At 41.7% G+C, this 22,457-nt stretch overlaps 4 protein-coding genes across 5 annotated transcripts; 3 read left to right on the top strand and 1 right to left on the bottom strand.

Moving 5' to 3' along the window:
* Positions 1-69: 69 nt before the first annotated feature.
* LOC105185409 (dynein heavy chain 7, axonemal) lies at positions 70-2,870 on the top strand (the record flags this gene model as incomplete). The annotated part of the gene is made up of 7 exons (XM_025296805.1): positions 70-297; positions 404-780; positions 900-1,121; positions 1,300-1,597; positions 1,671-2,018; positions 2,236-2,501; positions 2,630-2,870. Coding segments are annotated over 7 exons (1,980 nt in total), but the record flags the coding sequence as incomplete, so codon positions are not given.
* LOC112588051 (dynein heavy chain 7, axonemal) lies at positions 2,867-16,578 on the top strand. The gene is made up of 40 exons (XM_025296767.1): positions 2,867-3,089; positions 3,301-3,502; positions 3,584-3,818; positions 3,931-4,046; positions 4,146-4,424; positions 4,510-4,767; positions 4,857-5,141; positions 5,212-5,460; positions 5,595-5,940; positions 6,032-6,201; positions 6,266-6,397; positions 6,470-6,691; positions 6,874-7,325; positions 7,567-7,764; positions 7,893-8,040; positions 8,134-8,346; positions 8,422-8,594; positions 8,674-8,983; positions 9,107-9,352; positions 9,444-9,673; positions 9,733-9,952; positions 10,150-10,338; positions 10,434-10,805; positions 10,963-11,135; positions 11,217-11,462; positions 11,522-11,809; positions 11,902-12,093; positions 12,290-12,513; positions 12,610-12,983; positions 13,072-13,252; positions 13,352-13,540; positions 13,606-14,203; positions 14,288-14,498; positions 14,605-14,613; positions 14,749-14,766; positions 14,879-15,113; positions 15,206-15,357; positions 15,447-15,728; positions 15,980-16,189; positions 16,412-16,578. Exons 1-39 carry the CDS (start codon positions 2,878-2,880, stop codon positions 16,184-16,186), a joined length of 9,036 nt encoding a protein of 3,011 aa, XP_025152552.1. The 5' UTR covers positions 2,867-2,877; the 3' UTR covers positions 16,187-16,189; positions 16,412-16,578.
* LOC105185389 (dynein regulatory complex protein 10) lies at positions 16,398-18,013 on the bottom strand. Its single transcript, XM_011144840.2, has 6 exons — positions 17,833-18,013; positions 17,377-17,554; positions 17,143-17,278; positions 16,896-17,045; positions 16,665-16,794; positions 16,398-16,589 (listed from the first exon to the last, which is right to left on the bottom strand). The coding sequence occupies exons 1-6, from the start codon at positions 17,914-17,916 to the stop codon at positions 16,398-16,400; spliced, it is 870 nt and encodes a 289-aa protein (XP_011143142.1). The 5' UTR covers positions 17,917-18,013.
* Positions 18,014-18,663: 650 nt separating this feature from the next.
* Rilpl (Rab interacting lysosomal protein like) lies at positions 18,664-22,235 on the top strand. Of its 2 annotated transcripts, none has more exons than XM_011144837.3 (8): positions 18,664-18,857; positions 19,033-19,136; positions 19,211-19,570; positions 19,690-19,834; positions 19,944-20,071; positions 20,277-20,647; positions 20,812-20,910; positions 20,992-22,235. In XM_011144837.3, exons 3-8 carry the CDS (start codon positions 19,259-19,261, stop codon positions 21,113-21,115), a joined length of 1,179 nt encoding a protein of 392 aa, XP_011143139.1. In that variant the 5' UTR covers positions 18,664-18,857; positions 19,033-19,136; positions 19,211-19,258; the 3' UTR covers positions 21,116-22,235. The 2 variants fall into 2 exon arrangements, with proteins under 2 accessions (XP_011143139.1, XP_011143141.1); XM_011144839.3 differs by having other exon boundaries at positions 18,665-18,857; positions 19,690-19,810.
* The last annotated feature ends 222 nt before the right edge of the window (positions 22,236-22,457 follow it).

Raw genomic sequence — 22,457 nt, 5'->3', positions numbered from 1 at the left:
CGCACTATGTGAGACTCGATTACGCGTGTCGACGACGCTGTCTCTGCGATACCTCTCGGTTGTTAAACGTCTAACAACTGTCCTCTCAATCAGCGTACCAACTGCGGCTTCAACATCAATGTCGTGGTGAAGAATATATCCGTCACATTTGAACCAACGTTCCAAGCGTTCGTGGGTACGCTGTCGATGCTGCTGAATTCTCTTTACGATTCTACGACTACGTTACCACGCGCAGAGGTAAAGCTGGAGTTGGTTCCTGGGGTTCCGTCCGACGTTCATTCGGCCGAATTGCTGAAAGTATGTAATCCGTATAATTATCAAGTCGCGTCCAATGTTACCTGACGATCGCACGGCAGAACGCGGTGCGGTATAATTAAGCTTCCACTTGTCCCCGACTGTTCAGCCGACGATTTCTTCGGAGCTTCTCGACCAGCACACGGACACTATAGCAAATTTAATCGAGCGCTACAGAACCGATGCGGAGTTGCAACTGCGCGAGTTCGATAAGTATCTGGGCTTGATAAAAAACGAGGATGCTAATTACGTCATGAACTTTTTGAAAGCCCAGCCGCCTAATCCGTTTGAGAAACACTGCGAACTCATCGATTATTACGACCAATTGAGCAAGAATGTCCCGCTGGAATTTCACCGAACGTTTTTCACCGACCTCTTCGTGGTTCGTCGGCAGCATATTATAGAACACATTGCCGCTACGGCTGACCATCTCAAAGGCGAATTAATTTCGAAAATGATTGCGGATTACCAGCAGATGGTCCGAACGTAAGTCTTCCCCTCGCCCAAATAGTACATACATTTTGATCACACATATCCTCGTTATTATTATATGCGTTCTCTAATACGTCTGAGCAAATTTAACAACGACTTCATGTAAACGTCAGCATAGGAGATGAGTATCAGAATATCGCGGACCAGGCTTTAAGTACACCGCCCAATGTATCAGAGCTCGTGACACTGCAAGAATTTATACGTAAATCTAAGACCAAGACAATTATCGAATTGGAGGGTAAACTGAGAGAGGTGATGAAGTATATACTATTTTTATCGGATTATATACACTTGACGCCGGTCGAGATAAAAAACAATAACTACGCTTTTCATTGGTGAGTGGACTTTAGAGTGATAATGTCTGATTTACGGTAAAACCAATGTGAAATGCAAGTGAATTGTATTAGCCAAAACACAATTTTATACATGTAAGCGAATTATTCAAATGAATATTCACTTGTTTTTTTTCTTAATGCTTAAATTAGTGTTTATCTTGAGACTCTGATGTTTTAGGCCCTTTCAATTACCTGAAATCTTTGAAGAGCATCGGAAGATGGTCGCAAGTAAAACAGAAGAATACCAGACATTACTCAGGGTCAAAATCGAGAAATTTGAGCAGGATCTCGGGATTTACGCGAAGCATTGCGACGAGTTGCAATATTGGGGCAACATTGAGGAGATACGACGATATAAAAAGAAAGCCACAAGTCTCGATAACAAGCTAATTGCCGCGATGGACACGATCGACGAATTTAATGAAGAGGAGAAATTGTTCGGCTGGGAGCTATCACAGTATCCTTTGAGGAAGAAGGTAAAAGGACGAAGGACGGGTAATCCTATTTTTTCAATTCTTGGAACTTTTCATTTCGTACTTATGATTACAGGTGGCCGATAAATTGCTACCCTACAAAAAACTTTACGACACCGCCTGCGAGTTCATGAGCAACCACGAGATGTGGACTGAAGCTGTCGTGGGCGCATACGACCCTGAAGTGATCGACACCGAGACCAGTAACGCGTATCGCATCGTGTACAAGCTGGAGAAAACTTTCCAGGAGCCCATAGTGAGGAAACTGGCGGAAGTCGTGAGGACGAATATCGAGGAGTTCAAGGAACACATGCCAGTGATACTGACTCTTGGCAACCCTCATCTGAAGAGTCGCCATTGGGAACAAATCTCAGAGATTGTCGGGTTTCCCATAGTAGTCGATCAATACATGACGTTGGCTAAGGTAAAGCAAAGCTAGTCGCAATCCGTCATCGGATCTGTGATCCGTAATAATCACATTTCTCAGTCAGAACCACAACGTTGATACGACGTCGATGAGGGTTGAATTAATATGTTGATTCAACGACTTATCGACTTAACGACGATTTATCGACTATTTCAACGTAAAATCGACGTCGAATCTACGTTACGGTTCTGACTGGATTTACTTACACCTGCAGATTCTCGACTACGGTCTAGACGATTACGTGGCAAAATTCGAAACTATATCCGAGGCGGCTAGCAAAGAGGGCCACTTGGAAACGTCGTTGTACAAGATGTACTCCGACTGGACGGACATAGAGTTCACCGTCAATTCGTATCGCGACACCGGCACGTATGTCATCGCTAGTGTGGATGAGATACAGCTGTTGCTCGACGATCATCTGATGAAAACGCAGACCATGAAGAATTCCCTCTACATCAAGCCGTTCGAGAAGGAGACTCTGTGAGTTTAGCAAATTTCGGTGATCTCTTTTTTCTGTACGATACGTATATGAGGAAACATCGATCGACGCCTTCGACAGCTCTTTAGATGCCGTTTAGATGTTTGTGAGGTCAATTATGTTCTATCAGGGAATGGGAAGCTAAGCTGCTCTTGCTGCAAGATATCATGGATTACTGGCTGAAAGTTCAGGGAACGTGGATGTATCTCGAGCCGATTTTCTCATCACCCGACATCCAGCAACAGATGCCGGAGGAGAGTCGACGATTCAGCGCCGTAGACAAGGCTCGTTATCATTACGAATGCAAGCTAAATTGTACCGCTGATTGTAGCGAGCAAAATCTAAAATGTGCACGTGAAACAGATCTGGCGAGAGATTATGGCGGTCGTCGCGGTTAACCCGGCGGTCATGTTTGTCGTCGATATTGAAAAGATGCTGGAACGTCTGAAGAAATGCACCAACTTGTTGGAGCTGGTGCAGAAGGGGCTCGCCACATACTTGGAGAAGAAGAGGCTCTACTTTCCGCGTTTCTTTTTCCTCTCCAACGACGAGCTCTTGGAAATATTGTCCGAGACAAAGGACCCGACGCGGTACCTTGGATTTATACACACACATACACGCACGCGTGTGCACATATCATAAGCTGATCGCGCTATCAGATATTTCGCAGCGCGAAATGTTAATTTATTAAAATGTAAAATTTAAAATTTATTAAAATTTAAATCTAAATTTGAAATTTATTAAAATTAAAATGTTTGAATATTAAATATTTTAAATATTAATTCTCTTTGATTTTTCTAGGGTGCAGCCGCATCTGAAAAAGTGCTTCGAGGGTATCGCGAAATTAATCTTCACGGACGAGATGGAGGCTATAGCTATGATATCGTCCGAAGGGGAGGAGATTATTCTTGAGGACGTGATCGACACGACTGCAGCGCGAGGGCAAGTGGAAAAGTGGCTCCTCGAGCTTGAGAACGACATGAAGAGAAGCGTGAAGGCTCAGGTCAGGACATACAGTCTCTCTTCCTGCAATGCAACTGGGACAGAGGGATAAACCTTGACATCGATATCGGCCATTATTCAGGTAATACACGCCAAGGACGCTTTCCCGACTAAAGCCAGGAGTCAATGGGCTTTGGATTGGCCGGGTCAGGCGATCCTCTGCATCAGCAAAATGTACTGGACGGCACACATTACCGACAAGTTCTCGGAAGGTATTGAAAGTTTAAAGGCCTACGTAGAAACGTGCACGCACGAGCTCAACGAGATCGTCAAGCTTGTTCGCAGCAAATTGTCGAAGCAGAACCGAACGACTCTAGGTAGGCATTCCATCGAGCGAACAACCGAAGATTCATTCAATCACATCTATCCGATCATTGATCAATTGTAGCGATCTAGAAATCATTTCAATCTTTTTCTTTCTATTAATAGAAGCTTTAGTAACGCTGGACGTTCACAGCCGCGACGTGTTGACGGAAATATCCAAACAAGACGTGACTCGAGCGTCGGACTTCAAGTGGCTTTGTCAACTGAGATATTACTGGATGGTGAGTGAATCGTTCAAAAGATGGTAGCGTATTTTACTCTCGTCACGAGAGACCGATCTCTCCGCAGGCATCGAGGAACTTCCTTTTCCTTTATTGCAGGACAACGATCTACTAACGATGATGATAAACTCTACGCTAGGCTACGCGTACGAGTACTTGGGTAACACGTCGCGACTAGTGATTACGCCGCTCACCGATCGCTGCTATCGCACTCTGTTCGGTGCCCTTAGTTTACACCTGGGTGGTGCGCCGGAAGGACCCGCCGGGACAGGTAAGACGGAAACTACCAAGGATCTGGCAAAAGCGGTCGCCAAGCAGTGCGTCGTGTTCAACTGCTCGGAAGGACTGGATTACATAGCTTTGGGCAAGTTTTTCAAGGTAACGGTTTATTATCGAAAAGAATTATATTATTTCAATTATTTACGCGTGGATAACGCGTGGATAACGCGTGGATATATTTCAGGGTTTAGCGAGCACAGGTGCATGGTCTTGCTTCGACGAATTCAATCGCATCGACCTGGAGGTCTTGTCGGTCGTAGCGCAGCAAATCTTGACCATTCAGCGGGCCATAAACGCGGAGCAGAAAGTCCTGATATTCGAGGACACAGAACTGAGTCTGGATCGCACATGTGCGGTATTTATCACGATGAATCCGGGATACGCTGGCAGATCGGAACTGCCAGATAATCTGAAAGCTCTGTTTCGTCCAGTAGCTATGATGGTGAGAGTCCTCAAGAATACGCTGCGTACTTCTTCTCTGTACACGCGCATATCTTTCCACATTACTGTCTCGTTTGCATCATTCCGCAGGTGCCGGATTATGCCTTAATAGCGGAGAACACACTGTACTCGTATGGATTTTACAACGCGAGACCGTTATCGGTGAAGATAGTCATGGCTTACAAGTTGTGCTCGGAGCAACTGTCCAGCCAGAATCATTACGACTACGGCATGCGAGCGGTAAAATCCGTCCTGATAGCGGCGGGAAATCTGAAGCTGAGATACCCTGAAGAGAACGAGGATATCTTGATCTTGCGCAGCATCACCGACGTGAATCTGCCCAAATTCCTCAGCGAAGATCTGCTTTTGTTTCGCGTAAGTGTTCGCTCATTCGCACGAGTGATGGAAAGTTTCGCTTGAAAGAACGTTTTGCGTTTCGTTTCAGGGCATCATCTCGGATCTTTTTCCGAACGTAGTGCTGCCAGAGCCTGACTACAAGCATTTGAACGCGAGTGCGTATCAAGCCTGCGCCGCTGCGAACATTCAGTGCGTTCCCGTGTTCCTCGAGAAGATTCAGCAAATTTACGAGATGATGTTGGTCAGGCATGGATTCATGATTATTGGGTATCCCTTCGGCGGCAAAACCACAGCCTACAAGATGCTGGCCGATGTATTGGAGATTTGCGAAGAAAACGTGAGTTCTCCTGAGAATTTCCTGTCGGAAGGGTGGGTCTAAGGGGACTAAAGGTAGACGAATGTGGAACGCACGCGTAGGAATGAAGATGGATGTGCGTAGCAAACAGATAGTAAGAAATCGATCTCGCATAGAACTTGATGAACGAGCACAAGGTGGAGATGACGATCATCAACCCGAAGGCGATAACGCTGGGACAGTTATACGGACACTTTGATCCATCGTCTCACGAATGGCAAGACGGTATCCTGGCGGTTAGCTATCGAGCCTTCGCCACTTCGACAAACGAGAACCGGAAGTGGCTGATCTTCGACGGTCCGATCGACGCGATATGGATAGAGAGCATGAATACTGTCCTCGACGACAACAAGAAGCTCTGCCTGATGAGCGGCGAGATTATCCAGCTGGCACCGACGACCAACTTGATCTTTGAGTCACTGGACCTGGAAGCTGCCTCGCCGGCCACAGTGTCACGTTGCGGTAAATTGAATTTTCCACGATGACGAATAAACCCGGGATTTATTTCGCGAAGCCTTTGGGTCTGGAGATCTGAACGATTTGTCGGAAGCAGGGATGATTTATATGGAGCCTACGTCACTGGGATGGGAGCCCATGTTGGAATCTTGGATAGCGACACTGCCAGAGGTCGTGGACGAATGGCTGCGAACTTTCCTGTACGAGTCGCTGTTCCTCCGATTTTGTACGCCACTTTTTCATTTGTTGCGTCGGTGTAACGTAAAGGTAAGTGATCCGTCATACTAAAAATCGACTACCATTATAGATTCCGGTTCGTATTTCTCCGCAGGAGCTGTGCCCGATGCCCGACTCGAACCTCCTACGATCTGTCACGTATCTAATGGATTGCTTCATGGACGATTATTATGACGAAGAAACTGCAAAAAAAATAAGCGAGCTTGATCTTCGGGCACAAATAGAGGTCGGGATTTGACGAGCTGAATTCTCGACGAAGTGTTAAAGTGAATTAATTAATTCAGACATACGTACGCAGGGCTCGTTCTTTTTCTCGTGCATCTGGGGGATGGGAGGCACTCTGGAAGCCACGTACAGAGAACAATTTAGCATCATGTTCCGCGGTCTCTTGGAAAAGGAGTTTCCGATCGCTCTGATGAACGAGTTTCAGATGAAAGAACTCGTACCACCGCCCCTAAAGCCATACATCTTTGTCATGCCGAAGCATCATTTGGTGTTCGATTATAGATTTTTTAAGGAGGTAAGTAAAAGCGTACGTTTGGCAAAACATTCATTCGTCTAACCTTAATATCTAGGTAACGCCTAGTCACCTGCTTGTGGTTTTACTTACAACACCTACCTGCAAAGTAATTAGTATTACCTGCAAATAAAATATGTATATCGTATAACATCGCATTGAGTGTTCGTATTATCTCTTCTCAGGGTAAAGGAAAATGGAAATTATGGTCCGACGAACTGATGAACGCACCGCCGATACCGCGCGACATTCCTGTGAATCAAATAATCGTGCCGACCGTGGAAACAATACGGTACACGACGCTCTTCCAGATGCTGGTCCAACACGAGAAGCCGGTGCTCTTCGTGGGCCCGACCGGCACTGGAAAATCCGTGTACATAATCGACTTTCTGCTGAAGAAGAATAACGCCGCGGTGAACAAGCCGTTGCTGATCAATTTCTCCGCGCAGACCACCGCAAATCAGACCCAAGACATCATCATGAGCAAGTTAGATCGTAGACGCAAAGGTGTGTTTGGGCCGCCCATTGGTAAACGTTGGATCATCTTCGTCGACGACGTCTCGATGCCGATGAAAGAAACGTACGGAGCGCAACCGCCGATCGAATTATTACGACAGTGGTTGGATCATTGGCAGTGGTAAAGTATCCCGGCAAATTGCTCCACGTCGTTAATACCCATACAGCGCAAAGTTGCAACAACATTATTGCAACGTTGCGACAATGTTGCTGTAACTTTTGTGATGTATGGGTATTGATGTTGAAAATAAGTTTCCGGAATTTTGCAGCGTGTGTATAATTCTATAGACGAAATATCGAAACTGTTAGGACAATTATACCAGTAAGTATCTTACATCTTACTTTGAGTCGCTCGCTTGCAGGTACGATAGAAAAGAAGCAACGATAATAAAGCTAATCGAGATTCAATTAATGTGCGCAATGGTTCCGCCGATCGCGGGTGGCAAGGACGTCACCTCACGATTCAAACGGCACTTTTTCGCCCTGGCGATATCGGAGTTCGAGGACGATGTTATGGTCACGATATTCAGCAGAATCGTTCTGTGGCATCTTGACACAAGGTTCTTAAATTTTTAACTCTGTCCCCGGCAGAAATATTCGAAATATTTCAAGTTCGGTTCGAGGTTGTATGGCGCTTGGTAGGGATTCGCAAGTGTGCTTCTTTATATTCATGTATCGCCGCTTGCAGGGGATTCAGTAAAGATTTTGACCCGTGCATCGACCAGCTTGTCCTCGCAACGTTGGACATTTACAAGGAGAGCCTGTGCAATCTGCTGCCAACGCCTGCGAAGAGTCACTACAAGTTCAATCTCCGAGATTTCTCCAGAGTAATCCAGGTGCGTCCTTTGTATCACTCCGTTTTATTATGTTTCGCATTATCCACTGTCGGGAAACTTCTTCGTTAATTAGCGGGATCGATTGTCGCGCAGGGAGTGCTTTTATCAGTCCCGGAGGTGATGCCTGCTCTCTCAAATATGAAGAGATTATGGGTTCATGAGATACTTCGCGTATTCGGAGACCGTTTAATCGACGAGATGGATATAAAGTGGCTAGTGGGTCAAATAGCTAGCACGCTGAAGAAACGCATGGAAATTTCGATCGAGGAACTCTTCGAGGACCTGCTGCCCAAGGACGCAAAGACGGTAAGCTCTTCCTCACGGATAGGTTGATGTAAGAGGTTACACCTGTACTCACGTGACCTTAAGAAACTCCCGCAGATCACTATGGACAAACTGCGAAATTTAATATATTGCGACTTCGCCGATGCAAAGTTAGACGCCCGCCTGTATCAAGAGGTCATTGACCTCGAACAATTGCGAGAGATCATGGAAACGTATCTCAACGAGTACAATTCGATGACGAAAAAGCCCATGAACTTGGTGTTGTTCCGGTAAAAATTTACTTTATTTCGTGAATCATGTAATCCGTAACTGTACCACGTCTCGTATTAAAAGCAAGATGATCCGAAGGTTCGCAATCGAGCACTTGTCGAAGATCGCTCGTATCATCAAGCAGCCGCGAAGTCACGCTCTCCTCGTTGGAGTCGGTGGATCCGGCAGGCAATCCTTGACAAGACTAGCGTCGCACATTTGCGACTACGATGTGCACCAAATCGAAATTACTCAACAATACGGCGTCCACGAGTGGCACGAGGACATCAAAGGCATTATGAGAAAAGCCACCGCCAGCGAGTTACACTCGACTTTTCTCTTCAGCGACACGCAGATTAAGGAGGAGAGTTTCTTGGAAGACATCAGCAATATGCTGAATACAGGCGAAGTGAGTGAACTCAATTATATTATTTTCTTTATCTCATTTTCTCTCTTGATTTTTCCACTTACCCACGTAAACGGGTTTCCGCTTCCTTTCCCCTGCTCGTTTTCATTCGTTCGTTACTTTCAGGTGCCCAATATATTCACAAACGAAGAGAAGACCGAAATATGCGAGAAAATGAAGCAGATCGACCGACAACGAGAACGATCGTTGCAGACGGACGGTAGCCAAGCGGCACTTTTCAATCTGTTCGTGCAGTTAATTCGTGATCAGCTGCACATTGTTGTCACCGTGTCACCCATAGGCGATGCCTTCAGAAATCGCATCAGGAAATTCCCGGCTTTGGTCAACTGTTGCACCATAGATTGGCTTCAGGTGTGAAAAACTCCACCAGTCTTCTAAAGAATGCGATATTACCGGTCGAAGATTGAATGCGATAATAACAGTATCGATTGTTGTGTCCAAGCCGTGGCCAGAAGACGCCTTGCTAGCTGTCGCGACGAAATTTTTGTCCGCGATCGAACTCACTGACAATGAGAGAAGCGCCTGCATCGCCATGTGCCAGTTCTTCCACGTGTCCACCCAGAAAATGAGCGAGGAATTTTTAATTCGCCTGAATCGACACAATTACGTGACGCCTACTTCTTATCTTGAGATGATCAACACCTTCCAGACCTTGCTCGAGAAAAAACGCAGGTAAACACGACACGATTGACCTTGAATCCTTCTATCTTAACGCGATGTGTTGTCTCCAGTGATGTGTCGCGTGCCAAAGGCCGATACGAAGGCGGATTGGGACAATTAGATAGCACGCAGCATCAAGTGACAGAGATGCAGGAAACGTTGAAACAATTACAACCGAAATTGGTCGCGACTACGCAAGACGTTCAGAAGATGCTCGCCAATGTCGAAAAAGAGAGTCAGGAGATGGCGGAATTCGAGAAAATGATCAAAATCGATGAAACCGCGGCGCAAGTGAGATTGCGCAATTCCAACATACGTACAATTGCACACAAACTGACTTTATTTATTATACACACGAAATTTATCAAAACCGCTCCTCTTCTCCTCTAGATCTCTTTGATCTGAGGATCTTCTAGATCTTCCTTTCTCGATCTCTTTGAAAGAAAATTTGGTCCGTATTAATATAATAATTTATCTTTATTTTGCAGGAAGTAGCGGATGAAGCATCTGCGATAAAAGTCGAATGCGACGCTAATCTGGCTGAGGCCATGCCCATTTTAAATCGCGCTCAAGCGGCGTTGGACACGTTAACATTATCGGACATCGCGGTGGTTAAAGCGATGAAATATCCACCGTATGCCGTGAGGCTCGTAGTAGAGAGCGTTTGCGTTCTCAAGGTGCATTACTATTCCAATTGTGTGTGTTGTGTTATAATGCGCGAAAGAAAACCTAGCAAAATCTTATGAAAGTTGACTTTCAATTATTGCTGTAGCAAGTAAAACCGGAAAGAGTGCAGAAGGAAGGTGTACATGTCGAAGATTACTGGAAGGTCGCTCTGAAAGTTCTCAGCGATATCAAATTCTTAGACTCGCTACTTCATTTTGATAAGGACAACATACCGGAAGATGTAATAGCCAAGATACGGAAGGATTACTTGACCAATCCAGACTTTGACCCGGAGAAGATGAAGAAAGTCTCGATGGCTTGCGAGGGACTATGCCGCTGGGTCATTGCGATGTCCGAGTATGACGAAATCGCAAAAATCGTCGCTCCTAAAAAGCGAGCGTTGGCGGAAGCCGAGCAAGCCTATCAAACGGCTATGGAGAAGTTAGAGTTGAAGAGAGAACAATTGCGCCGCGTGGAGGTATGCATTATTATTTCCAACTTTGCAGTACGTAAAACGTATGTAATTTTCATCGATAAAAGTGTGAAAAATTCTTTCAATACGATGAAATAAGAAAGATAGATAAGCTGATATCAATTCCAAATTAAAGTGCAATTATTGATGTTTATGTGATCAGAGAAAATTGCTGGACCTTCAAGAGCTCCTAAATCAAAGAAAAGCGGATTTCCAAGCGATGTCGGATCAAGTGACAGACTGCGAGATGAAACTGAAGCGGGCCGAGGATCTCATCGGAGGGTTGGGCGGAGAGTACGCACGTTGGTCTCAAACCGCCAAAGAATTGGGTGAAAAGTAAAATCTATTCACGGCATACATCCTTCACTATCGTAGAACTTCATTATCAAATAATGAAGTTTTGTCCTTTTCGTACAGATATTATCGACTAACCGGCGATGTAATAATCGCTTCTGGCATAGTGGCTTACTTGGGTCCGTTTACGATGCCATTTCGCGTGCAACAGATAAAAGAGTGGGTAGAGTTATGCACGAAGTTGCAAGTGATCTGCACTCAAGATTTTCAACTGCGCGAGATACTTGGCGAGCCGGTTCTAATTCGATCCTGGAACATCGCTGGCCTGCCCGCCGATGCGTTTTCCATCGACAATGGCATCATCGTCGCGTAAGTTAACGAACGAAAACTCCCAAGTCAGAATCGTGTTAACGATTTTGCCTTTCTAGGAATGCCAGGAGGTGGCCACTGATGATAGATCCGCAGAATCAAGCCAATATATGGGTAAAAAATATGGAGAAGGACAACAGCTTGAGCATTATTCGACTGACTCAACAAGATTACGTGAGAATCTTGGAGAATGCTATACAGTTCGGACAACCGATATTACTCGAAAACGTGGAGGAGGAATTAGATGCCGTTCTTGAGCCGATACTCCTCAAGCAGACATTTAAGCACGCCGGTGCAATGTGTATAAAACTGGGCGACGCCATAGTGGAATATAATACTAATTTCAGGTAAGTTTTCTTCAAATGGCTCTCCAATTACAGTGCGAAATTTCAAGTCAGCCCCCGTATCGAGTATGTTACTATGATGATCACACTGACAGGCTGTACATCACAACGAAGCTGAGGAATCCTCATTACCTGCCGGAGATAGCCGTGAGAGTGACTCTGCTGAATTTTATGATAACACCGAGTGGTCTGGAAGATCAGCTACTTGGCATCGTGGTCGCGAGAGAAAGACCCGACCTGGAATCGGAGAAGAATGCTCTAATCGTGCAGAGTGCGGCGAATAAGAGGTATGAGCTTCAATCACTGCTCACTAGCACGACAGCTGTATGATAGCTTCATACGTATCATTTCTACATTCATATTGCTTGCGACGCGCTCGCAACCATATTTCACTGGAATTGACATACTGGATTTTCTAGAGCCATTCCGCCGATTAACAATCACTGGCTTGCGTATATGTTTTACATTAACTTTGTACCGCAGGATGTTAAAAGAGACAGAGGACAAAATTTTGGAAGTGCTTTCTTCGGAAAGTAATATCCTGGAGGACGAGGAGGCTATCGATATCTTGACATCATCCAAGAACTTGAGCGATGATATTCAAGCGAAGCAGGCGGCCACGGAAATCACCGAAAAGTCGATCGACGTCGCGAGATTGCAATATAAACCCATTGCCGTCTATTCGACCATACTCTTCTTCACGATAGGTAACGCGGATCTTTACAGCAATCTATAAAAATATTAAGGATTTATTAAGCACAGATCAATATTACGTTGACGTAAACGATTTATTTTCGTTGCAGCGTCGTTAGCCAATATAGATCCAATGTATCAGTACTCGTTGGTCTGGTTTGTGAACCTCTACAATATAGCCATCACAAATACGGAGCCAGCCGAGACTGTTGAGCAACGTTTGAAGGACCTGACGGAATACTTCACATACTCACTTTACGGCAATATCTGCCGATCGCTGTTCGAGAAGGATAAATTGCTATTCGCGTTGCTTCTCGTTGTAAATCTGCGTGAGACGAGCGAGACGCCTGAATTCGTGAGCCAATGGTTGTTCCTGTTAACCGGTGGGATGGGCCTGGAAAATCCGTATGTCAATCCCACAGAGTGGCTGCCCGTCAAGCAATGGAACGAACTGTGCAGGCTGCACGACGTCACAGGATTCGAGGTAAATCTTCGCGCATGATCACACGCCGGTATAAATAATATTCATGGAGGATCCATCAGTCGTCTATGAACGTCCATTAATTTTACAGGGCATCAGAGAGTCGTTCTCGCAGAATGTCGACGAATGGCGGAAACTATTCGACTCGAAGGAGCCGCAGGAGGAGTTTTTCCCGGCGCCGTACGACAAATTACAATTATTCGAACGGATGTTAATATTGCGATGTATTCGACCCGATAAAATCATACCCGCGATGCAGAAACTCGTGGAAGGTAACAAATAGAAGGGACTGGCACACCAGTCAGTAGAGGCAAAGATCAGTCGACAGAATCGAACGGACCTCGCTGATTCGAGTCACTCGAATATTTTAGAACAACTGGGCGCGGAATTCGTGGAGGCGCCACCCTTTGATTTGTCATCCTCGTACGCGGACTCCAACTGTTGTATCCCGTTGATATTCATTCTGACTCCCGGCACCGATCCGGCACAAACCTTGATGGCGTTCGCCGACGAGCAGGGTTACGGTGCTAAACGTCTCTTTTACTTATCCCTCGGCCAAGGTAAGTGTCGCACACGATGAATGCGAGTCCTCGCGCGTAAACTGGCCACGTGATACCCCACGCAGGTCAAGGACCGATAGCGGAAGGGTTGATCAAGAACGGCGTGTTGCTCGGCAACTGGGTGGTGCTGCAAAACTGTCACTTGGCTAAGAGCTGGATGCCGACTCTGGAGAAGATCTGCGAAGGCCTGATACCCGATACCATCCACTCGGATTTCCGACTCTGGCTAACCAGCTATCCGGCGGATCACTTCCCGATATCGGTTCTTCAGAACGGCATCAAGATGACGAACGAGCCGCCCAAGGGACTCCGGGCTAACATTTTGAGGTCCTACACGAGTGATCCGATCAGCAACCCGGAGTTCTTCGAAGGCTGCGCTCAGAGCGATAATTTCAAGAAGCTCATTTACTCGCTGTGCTTCTTCCACGCGATCGTGCAGGAAAGACGCAAGTTCGGTCCAATCGGCTGGAACATCCCGTACGAATACAACGAGACCGATCTGAGGATCAGCGTGCTGCAATTGAAGATGTTCTTAGACCAGTACGAAGACGTGCAGTTCGAGGCTTTGCAGTACCTCACGGGCGAGTGCAATTACGGGGGGAGAGTCACGGATGAGTGGGATCGCAGGACGTTGAACACCATCCTAGCAAAGTTCTACTGCCGGTGAGTATATATGTTAACGGATCGTGCAGTTTTCAATCTGCCAGTCGACAGTCACCGGTTACTCATGTGCGTCAATGTTTCTAGAGAACTGTTGGAGGATAAGTTATACTACTTCGATCAATCGTCCACTATGTATTACTGCCCGATCGCCAGAGAATACGAAGCGTATCTCTCGTACACGAGAAACCTTCCGATAATAACCGGGCCGAGTGTATTTGGCATGAATGAGAACGCTGATATTCTAAAAGATCAACGAGAGACAGAATTGTTATTCTCTTCGCTTCTGCTCACTCAGGTAACTCACCTCACCTGAATTCTCTACGAAACGATGTGATAATAATATCAACTTGTCACATTCATATTGTTCTTTTCTTGTCTTGATTCCATTGAACGATATCCAGGATCGAACGGTATGTAACTATAATAGAAAACAAGAAACAACAAAATCTTTATTCACATTGATTACTACTAATCGCTAATTTTTATGTACCTATGCATTTTATGTCTTTGTTAAAATTATTCTTTTCTATCGCTCGCGCTCTTAGGATCTTTGGAAGATCAAGGTGAGCTAGACTAGAAATCGACCCCGAAATACAATCTGAATATCTGTTGATACTCTAAACGGACAATGTTGATTTAAACGAACATTTTCTTAGTACTTTCTATCCCTTGTAGGAAGCCGTAAAATCCGGCATGAGGCAAACTTCCGACGATGATATGGTTTACAACATCGCCACAGAAATATTGGAGAAGTTACCGGATGATTTCGATCTCGTCACGGTACTTGAGAGATACCCTACGTTGTACAGTGAAAGTATGAACACTGTGCTAGTGCAAGAGATGGACAGATTTAACAAATTATTGCGCTGTATGAGAGATAGCCTTGTTAATATACGAAAAGCTATCAAAGGTACATGTGTGTGCACGTGTTTTAATAGGCATTTAAGAATATGAAAAAAATTCAAAGTAGACTCATCCTAAACATCACAATACTTCTGCTAGGTGTGATCGTAATGTCCTTCGAGCTTGAAGACATTTACGAGGCGATCTTAACGAGCAGAATACCTGCTTCGTGGAAACAAAATTCTTACCCCTCCCTGAAACCTTTGGGCAGTTACATCAGTGATTTTCTACAACGTTTAATGTTTCTACAGGTAATTGTATCTACAAGCGAGCGATATAAATAGCACTTTATTGTTCTCCACTCGTAAGATTTGTGACATTATGTTTTATCATCATGCAGAAATGGTACGACGAAGGACCACCCGTCACGTTCTGGTTACCGGGATTTTACTTCACGCAAGCATTTCTTACCGGAATACGACAAAATTATGCACGAAAATACCAGATCCCTATAGATCTTCTCACGTTTGATTTTATAATTTTGAAAGAGAGTGTCTTCGAGTCCCCTCCGAAGGATGGGGTTTACATTTACGGCCTATTTTTGGACGGCGCGAGATTCGATATAAAGAGTATGAACGTGGAAGAGAGCTTTCCCAAAGTGCTTTATGACAACGTGCCCTTCGTAAGTAGGCTCACTCTTCAAAAAAGTTGTATACACAACGAAATATTTTTCCTTCGATTAATTAGCGATGGCATCGACATGAATAACTACAGATTTATCTCATATTTAAAAACACCGAGATGAAATAAAATTATATTTTTCTACTATCAGTATCAACCTTATTGATGAGATGTACTTCGGACGACATTTTGACTCCTATTTAATTACCATAGCTCATAAAACTCATCTCTTTGTGATGCGACGGTTTTCAGCTGCAGTTTATACCGTCGAAGGTGGAGGACATCAAAGAAAGGCGTTTGTACGTCTGCCCGCTTTATAAAACCAGCGAACGTCGCGGGGTATTATCCACTACTGGTCACTCCACCAACTTTGTCATAGCCATATGGTTGCCTACGATAAAACCGCCGGAACACTGGATTATAAGGGGTGTCGCCATGCTTTGTCAACTTAGCGAATAAAAAGTATGAACGTAAACATATAAACACCTTGTTTTATTCCTCGATCCAATTTTCGGTATCACGATGATAATAGGTATTGTATATATTTCAAAGTATCCAAAAAAAAAAAGTATTTTACACTATCTTTATTCCTTATTAGGGCAGACTTAAATTGACACACATATTTCTTCGCTCACATCATATAAAAGTGACGGTCGATCGTATAAACTGATTATTTCTTTCTAGTTTTTCTTCGTTTCTTCAGAGAAATACGCTCAAAGTAAGCTCTCCATGCCCTTTGAATAACTTTAGCAGCTCGATTTCGTCTGAAGAATTCCAGTTTTTTGGTGAAAGCTTTCATCAGGGTAATTTCTCGCTCCTTTTTTAATCGATTGTACAACTCCCGTTGCACGGCCAATTTCTCCTGGCGATAAAGTAACATCAGTTCGATGAAATCGCACATGTGAAATGTATTTGAAATAAAAATACTGCAAAATACCTCCATATCTTTCTTTTCTGCCTTAACAAGTTCGTTCTCTCTGGACAATTTTTCCAGCAAAGAATGGCATGCACCGATATCACGATCGTATTTTGAGAGAAGATCTGTGTATTCCTGTTCGACTTCAGAACTTTAAAGTGTGAAAATTAGCAAAATCTACATTTGAATGTAATATCTACATTTGAGTAACATTAAATTGCATTATTGTTGGAAATTATATCATAATTATACCATTTGTCAAAAAGTATCTTTTCAGTCGCGGCGTTGAATTCTACGACGTTGTGTAGTCGCCATTCGGCTAAATCTATTTCTGATTGCAATAATTTCTGCCGTGCTTCCTCTTGCTCTTTTACATTCACCATCTTTGACGTTGAATTCTCTCTACAAAGTACAGAACTTGCAAAATTATATCGAGTCTCGGCTTTGAAGTCATACAACCACAATGATACTTCCTACTAATTCTCCTTTTTCAACGTACATTTCTTTTGATATATTTGCTTCCGACATTTCTTTGATACTTTCCATCAATTTTTCCTCATTGTTTACGCAGGTTGTGATATCTTTTAGGAACATTTCAGAATTCGAGTTTTGTTCCTCGGAAATATTTTGCAATGCTACCGATAAATAATTTATGGTTTACAGTCACAACGTGATACATGATAAGTTTACATATAATTCTATGAAAAATAACGTATTACGTAACTAAATTTACTTTCAAGCTCCAACAAAGTTTCCGCTATTTTCGTATGACAATCTCGCATTTTGATGGTATTCATGCGTGTTGCATCGGGAGTCTTTTTCATTTCAGCTACAACAGACTTCCTGAAAAGCTCGATGCTATCTATGATTTTTTTAACCAGAGACGAATTTTGAGTACCATCTTCTCCAGTCTAAATTAATCATTAAAGAAAATACTCAACTTTCTACAGATTTTGCATGAAGACTTAGGCGCGTAATTTTTTAAAATGGCATACAACTAAACTCGAATGAAGTTTAACATCGAAAGATAAAATAATAAATATATAATGTAAAAAAGATGTTTCAAAATATAATTAAATAATTCAACATTTGTGTTAAACTAAAAACATTTAAAGAGTTAATATTTTTAAAGGCAAAAAGGTTGACTTGTTTTCATGTAGATTACAACTTAACATTTGATAATAATTACCGACTCGCGTATTTTGCTCGAAATGCCCGCCAAAAGCTTCTCCATTCGAATTATCATAATCATGTTGTCTTCTTGTCCATTCATAATCACTGCTATTTTTTTTGAGATCGCAACGCGTTCTGATCTCTTCTTACTTGTAAAATCATTCAGACACTGTGTGGCTGCTGTATAGCAACCACACGTCTAACGATCCAACAATATATAATTCTATGGTTACCATTCTTCATGAATATTGACTTTTATATAAAGTGTCAGAGACATCTTAATCTTAAAAACTCTGTCATTTTTTTTAAAGAACTTTATAATATTCTTTCCACGATCAAAATGTTTATTTATCAAAAATTTTCTAGGAATCTAACACTCTTACTTTAAAAACCTTTCAAACAATTAAGATTATGTGAAAACATCTTATCTGATATTTGAATGAATGCAGCGTAAAAATCTTTGAAATATGTTAAGATTTATCATATATAACAATCCAACCAGTATTATTTTCTATTCGTACGTACATATAATGATAAAATATATTTTTGGTCCATCTACTTTAATACTTCTTATCAAAATAAAGCAATAGCTATACCGTAGTCTTTCCTCCTTCAAATCATTACATCTCTGTTGCAAGATATAATGTGTGTGTGTGTGTGTGGTGTATGTCGAGAAACGCATTAAGTAAAAGATAAAATTAAACTGTTAAGACTCTTTAAAAAATTTAGTTACAATTTACTTCCCGTTGTTGTAATGGGTTGATGTTACAAAACGTAAATAGAATAAGTAATTTCTACGTTTCTAACGTTTCACGATGCTCCGAGAGAAGGCGTTCCTTTCGGCATCGGCGAGCTCAATGAATTTGTCATCGTGCATGCACACAGGCGCGCGCGCGCGCGCAACATATCACATATACACAGAGTGCGAATAATCTCAATCATCTGCTCCGTTGCGACTTCATTGTATGCAACTGGATTTAAACATGACGTTTTGATGGAACTGCTATGATATTACCGAAGCGTGTTGCACCTTTTGAGCTGGTATTTGATCTATAATAATAAGTGCATGACGCGTAATAAGATCCACCGCACAGCTACGGAACAGGCTATTATTTTGACAATTATCGCCACACCTAAATTACGCAATGTATTTACCATAAACTCGAGCATACGTCCTAACACACATCTGTGAAAATACTTCTTTTTTAATGTACAGTGTATGCACGAAGACTCCGTGTAACCGTGGCAGTAAGATTTACCTCTCATCTCGTACGTAGATACAATTTTTTCCACCACATTCAACAGATCTTGCAAATACAGGTACATTTAAACTCTATACTTGAATTTAACTTGAAACCTTGGCAAAACACCTTCACAAGACTTTCTTTCCACAGCATTAAACAGGTCTATGTATAAAGTGTGTTGCATCATAAGTTGTATTCATGCCTTTTTGTCTAAGAAGTAACGCTACTTGCAAAATGGAAGAATATTCTGTTGCATCCGATGTATCAGTGGTGGATGTCTACGACATTGCATCTGAGATAGGAAAAGAATGTGAAAAACTGATAGACCTGTTTGGAGTAGAGTCTGTAACCAATCTTATGCCAAAGGTGATAAATGCTTTAGAATTACTTGAGAATCTTGCTACCAAAAATGAACGTGAGAATACTATGGTACAAGAACTAAGTGCAAAGATCTCTCAGCTGGAAAGCGACAAAATTGGAAAAGCAGAGGATAGACAACGTTTTGAGAAGGTAATATGGTAGTTAAACACTTTTGTCATTATATCGCAACATTAATCTCTATATATATTACAATTCATGTTCTCAATTGATAGTATAACTATGATTCAATAAATATGATGTTTTTTTAGGAATTAGAACAAATTGAAGAACATTGGAGGCAAGAGTCCCGTGATTTAGTAGCTATGGTCACTAGATTACAAGAGGAAAATAGACGATTAGCTGAATCTTTGCAAGAATCACGTAGTGATAGTCAGTACAGCAGTAAACAAACAAGTACTAACCAATTAACCACCTACTAATCCACCTACTAACAATCATTAAGATATCTTTTCAACAAGCGAATTAAAAAACTTGTGAAATAACTGCTTGCTTTCATTTCCAGCCTTCACAGCTAGTCAGGAAGTTGATGTGGCTGTTTTGCAACATTTGAGATCCATGATAGACAAACAGAGGGATCAGATTCGCGCCAGAGACCGAGAATTGTCTCAGAAGACTACAGAAATTGAAAATGTAAATTGGTATCTATATCTATATACAATTCAACTATAGAATTATAGATGAACTAAAAAAAGATACAATTCTTTAGCCATGGAACTTTTCCTTTCTGCAATGCTACATGATAATTAAATACAGTTATATAAATATTATAAAAAAATTATAAATTTTATTTACATATTGCATTTAATAAACATTTTGTTGTATTGTGTGTATACAGTTGACTGCGCAGGTGGAGAAGCTCAGTGTGGTTGGGCGAGAACTGAAACGTAAGCAACGACAAGCGCAGATGCAAGCTCGGGGTTTAGTGGAAGAAAGGGCGGATTTTTTAGCTCAACTGCAGGACCAGAATCGGGAACTCATAAATCTACGTGCTCGGCTTGGCATGGCTAAGAAAGAGAATGAAGACTTGACTAAATTACAAGGCTGTCCAGACTTAACAAATAAGGCAATTTACGATTTGGATGATCCCGACAGACCAAGATTTACGACGTCGGAACTGAAGGAAATTTTGCACGAGCGAAATGAATTGAAAGCAAGGGTTTCAGATCTGGAAGATGAATTGGAGCTATACCGGCCAAAACCTGAAATGTAAGTCATTGAACATTAAAAATCTTGTTCACAATTATTTTCTTAATAAAACATCAAGCTTTTTATCTTTACAAAATATAATTATAGCATTCTATAAATATAAATTGTACATCATGCGTAACTTTATTATTTAAAGCAATTTTGTCACTTTTGTGTTATTTCAGTCTAGAGGATGACAAAGACGCACCGGTACAGGGACCGCTTCCTTATGAACCAGATGATGCACCTTGGAAGAAATCCTCCGAATCCGGCATTCGTAAATTGTACGTGTTGACATGTTATATTCCTTCTTTTATATTTGCATTCAACATATATTGCAATCAATAACAATATGAATTTTACAGTTTCCGAAAGATATTCTCCGAATCCAGCAGCAGCTTCCTCGGTGGTAGTAGTCCCAGACGAAGTCTTTCTAGTCTCTCGAAGATGGCCCTGTCTGGTAGCAGTACCTGTGATACATCTATATAATGCTTTCTTAAAAGCACGTTGGATAATCTTAAGCAACTCACGGAAATCGGATGAACAAGAACGATACTTATAAATACGCTTTCTGTTCATATAATCATATTAGAATTGTTCGCGGTATTATACATATATATGATTTTAACATAGACACGGACCCTCGTAAGAGAGATAATCAACCTCATTAAGACCTGGTTCATAGTAGATAGATATGCATGCGATGTGAACGAACTGAGAACAGTTAAATCTGTATAAACCTATGACGAAGAAAGAAACATGCATGTATATATTTGTATAGTTGTAAAATAAGGCAATGTGTATTTAGCTGCACGATCTTAGTATATCATTTCGTCATTCTTTCCATTTGATATTATCACGTGAATTTCATTGAGATTGAATTAATAGGTAGAATACTTGTAATGATGCATGTAAAAAAGATAGTAATACCGATAAAAAAAGAATAATCCCGACTTCTTCCAAAATTACTAAGTACGTGTAGTTTTAAATGTGCATTGATAAGGTTCTAATCGCATTCAATGTGAAACAGGTCTCGTTCTATGCAGACACCAAAGTATCCGATTTTTTTACTACTAAATACTTCAGGGATTTATTTCATCTATTCCAATAATTTACTTTATTTTATTGTTTTTAATGATTTTATAGAATGAAGAAAGAGCATCTATCTTAATTTTATGATCGAATGTAATTAATAGAGTAAATTCCACGTATTATAAAGTCTACGACCGGTTCGGATGGAATTTCTTTTATTTATATATATTTTAATGTATTTCGTAACTTTAATGTGTCAAAGTGCATTTATCATCATGTGATTAAGGCAGTGTTAGGTGAGGTATAGTACATTTTTGTCTTTGTATTTTATATACAGCTATAAACGATGGTAAATTAGATTTTATAATATATCTGTATCTGATTGTCCCATTTCATTCAAAATTCTATATGGAAATGATATGGAACTGTAATGTATTTGAGAGTCTGTGCCATTTGTTACTGATATTAAGATAAATACCGAGATTTGACTTCAATTTATGTCGAAATTGTAAATATATTCGGGAAACAAGTTGAGTTAGCTATATATATGTATATAAATGAATATATGTATATATATTCATTTATATATGACACACACACATACACACATTACACACATATATACAATTTATATTGTATACATACATACAAATATATATATATATATATATACATACATATGTGTATATATATATATATATTTGTATAAAAATATCAATATATCTCCCCTTCTCTTTGTTTATTGGACATATAACACTATTATTATTAAAAAAATGTCACTTCTATATCCAAACAACTG

The sequence above is a fragment of the Harpegnathos saltator genome, unplaced genomic scaffold, assembly GCF_003227715.2.
Source record: "Harpegnathos saltator strain DR-91 unplaced genomic scaffold, Hsal_v8.6 scaffold16, whole genome shotgun sequence".
In the NCBI taxonomy this organism is placed as follows: Eukaryota; Metazoa; Arthropoda; class Insecta; order Hymenoptera; family Formicidae; genus Harpegnathos; species Harpegnathos saltator.
This window is presented reverse-complemented; position numbering and strand designations above follow the sequence as displayed.

Coding starts and splice junctions, on each gene's coding strand:
- LOC112588051 (XM_025296767.1), top strand. CDS start 2,878: ATGGCGGTCGTCGCGGTTAACCCGGCGGTCATGTTTGTCGTCGATATT. Junction 9,353..9,443: donor GCACCATAGATTGGCTTCAG/GTGTGAAAAACT, acceptor GTTGTGTCCAAG/CCGTGGCCAGAAGACGCCTT. Junction 11,463..11,521: donor GACAATGGCATCATCGTCGC/GTAAGTTAACGA, acceptor TTGCCTTTCTAG/GAATGCCAGGAGGTGGCCAC.
- LOC105185389 (XM_011144840.2), bottom strand. CDS start 17,916: ATGAATGGACAAGAAGACAACATGATTATGATAATTCGAATGGAGAAG. Junction 16,795..16,895: donor AAGATACTTTTTGACAAATG/GTATAATTATGA, acceptor CACACTTTAAAG/TTCTGAAGTCGAACAGGAAT. Junction 16,590..16,664: donor CAGAAAAGAAAGATATGGAG/GTATTTTGCAGT, acceptor CTTTATCGCCAG/GAGAAATTGGCCGTGCAACG.
- Rilpl (XM_011144837.3), top strand. CDS start 19,259: ATGCCTTTTTGTCTAAGAAGTAACGCTACTTGCAAAATGGAAGAATAT. Junction 19,835..19,943: donor GTACAGCAGTAAACAAACAA/GTACTAACCAAT, acceptor TTTCATTTCCAG/CCTTCACAGCTAGTCAGGAA. Junction 20,911..20,991: donor GAATCCGGCATTCGTAAATT/GTACGTGTTGAC, acceptor TGAATTTTACAG/TTTCCGAAAGATATTCTCCG.